Source organism: Pantherophis guttatus, chromosome 5, assembly GCF_059756535.1.
Source record: "Pantherophis guttatus breed Tessera chromosome 5, ASM5975653v1, whole genome shotgun sequence".
Lineage (NCBI taxonomy): Eukaryota > Metazoa > Chordata > Lepidosauria > Squamata > Colubridae > Pantherophis > Pantherophis guttatus.
The window spans coordinates 35986553-35989113 of NC_142067.1; the positions used below are offsets into that span (position 1 = coordinate 35986553).

At 33.7% G+C, this 2561-nt stretch overlaps 1 protein-coding gene across 1 annotated transcript; it reads right to left on the reverse strand.

Annotated features, from left to right (window-relative positions):
- Window positions 1-561: 561 nt before the first annotated feature.
- On the reverse strand, window positions 562-2285 carry LOC148113323 (uncharacterized). The gene has a single exon (XM_087871572.1). The coding sequence runs from the start codon at window positions 1747-1749 to the stop codon at window positions 865-867; it is 885 nt and encodes a 294-aa protein (XP_087727698.1). The 5' UTR covers window positions 1750-2285; the 3' UTR covers window positions 562-864.
- Between the last annotated feature and the right edge of the window lie 276 nt (window positions 2286-2561).

The following is a 2561-nucleotide window of genomic DNA, read 5'->3' on the forward strand; positions in this document are numbered from 1 at the left end:
TTTGTGCTACTTTACTTCTTACTTGTTTTATGCAATTTTAAGCATAAGATCTGCTTCAGACTTGTCAATGTCATGATATAATTTGTTTTGGATAATTAATGTATGTCTGACTTTTCTCCAGTCTATTTGAAAATACTAAAGCTGGTATTTTTCTTTAAATCACATTATTCTTCTGACTTTGTGGGTAATCTATATACTCATGCCTCAACGGCCTCTTAGGTTCATGCTTCCCATTAATCCCTCTACCTTCAATGTCTGGGTTCAATTCCTAGAGCTTGTCTCTTCCTGTTTATATAGTTTAAATTTATATAGCCCTCCTCAGTCAAGATGGAAAAAAACAGTGTTTCTCAACCTTGGGAAATTTAAATTGAAGTTACAGTTTTAACTTAAAGTTGCCAAGGTTGAGAAACATTGCCATAAAAGCATACAATGATGGCCAGAATTATTTCAAAAAGCATCTATTTGCCAAATTGCAAGCATGTGTCAACATGTTACTTGTTGCATTTGTTCCCGGAGGCTGAAGATGAGTGAAAGAAAAACATCCACGGATAGAATAATCAACAGCAATTTTATTGAGCATCAGACACAGTTTATATAGTTTCTTCGTTTCTCCGTTCTCACCTACTATACGTGTTATTTCATTATTGGTTAACAAATCTCCAAGGTACAGTAATTGGTTAGTAATTACATCAATGGTTTTCATGTGAATATGCACGTATGCACAAACAATGAAAGCAGCAAATGTTACAGGTTATACTTTGTTTCATCCTGTGTCCTTGTACATGCTCACTGAGATTTGCTGAAGTTTGCAATTATGTGTAACCGCAGTTCCAGAAAACCATACAGATGAACAAAATAATAACCCTACATTTCCTCGCTTTTTGTTTTTAATGAAGAGAAAAGAGATTTTTCAATAGCACGCAATTGAATTGGATTTAAAGTAGGTGAAAGAGACTTACGAAACATTGCAAAAAATGAAGGAATACATTGCATACAACAACAAAAGCTTATAAGTAATGCAATTACAATCACACCATAGAAAAACAATTGTTTTAACCAGGAAATATCAGGTAACCAATTAGTTAGCCAAACAAAAGGAGAAAATTCTTCATGTACATTATTTTTCATAGAAGCTTGTAAATTAGCTAATTCATCTTCAATAGTTTTATTAAGTGAATGAAAATGTACAGCACAAGCACGTTGACCAACCAAGATAGAAAACCCACCTTGACAAGCTAACAAATAGTCTATAGCAAAGCGTTGTTCAATCAAATCTTGATTTAGTTCTTCAATTTCATTCTGCAAATCTCGAATAATTGCAGCAGTAGCATTAATAGATTTCTCCAATCGACATGTGAGTCCTAGAATAGAATGTCTATTTCCTTGAGCCATTATTCCTGGGTACGATCCCAAAGTAATAGTTCCAGTTATAGCTCCAGCTAATGCACGTCCAAAAGTAGGCAATGAAGCAAATTGAGTATCAATAATGACTTCATCAGAACATGTTGGTCCCAAGGCTGCACGTCTTCTTCGAGTTGATAACCTACCAGAAACACCTATTTGTACAGGTAAAGACAAATATCCAATTGTAGCACATTGATAGTTCTGAGGGTGTACATTAGTTGCATATTTATCAAAGAAAAACCACATAGTAGGGTCTTTTAATTGCCATCCAGCACAGATTGATCCACTTGATCCAATATTAGAAGAATCATTAATTTTAAAAATAGGAAAATTATCAGGATACATATCAGGTATAATATTATAACCTTGTGATGATTTATTAATAGTACCCCATAACCAATATTTCTGAATACAGTAACTATAATTCCCCACTTTATCTAAAACACGTTTAGCTTTCGGGTAATCAGACCATGTAGTAAACCAATTATGACGAGCATAACAACAAAAACATAAACCTCAAGTAAACTGATTGATACGAAGATAATTCCATTTAACTAAATTTAATTCACGTGGAAGAGTAGAAAATAACCAGGAAGAAAAAATATGTTGAAATTGCGAAACAATCACTTCCATTATTTCATTATTGGTTAACAAATCTCCAAGCTACAGTAATTAGTTAGTAATTACATCATTGGTTTTCATGTGAATATGCACGTATGCACAAACAATGAAAGCAGCAAATGTTACAGGTTATACTTTGTTTCATCGTGTGTCCTTGTACATGCTGGGAACACTGCTCACTGAGATTTGCTGAAGTTTGCAATTACGTGTAACCGTAGTTCCAGAAAACCATACAGATGAACAAAATAATAACCCTACAGTTACTCTCATAATTCCAACTGACTTTTAAATACACCAGAGTAACAGTGGTGAGGTTGCTAGGATGAATTTGCATTGCTTATATTTTTATGGGTTCTCACCATAGCAATCTCTCAGTTTTTGGAAAGACTCCAATTTGCAGACAAATACAAATACCAAGAAGCATAGAAATGTTTTAAATAAAAAAGGCGTGCTACTAACAATTTGGTCTTTTTGAGAGACAGATGATGAAATGATGATGAAATTTGTGTTACTCAAGAACTGATGATAACTATGGG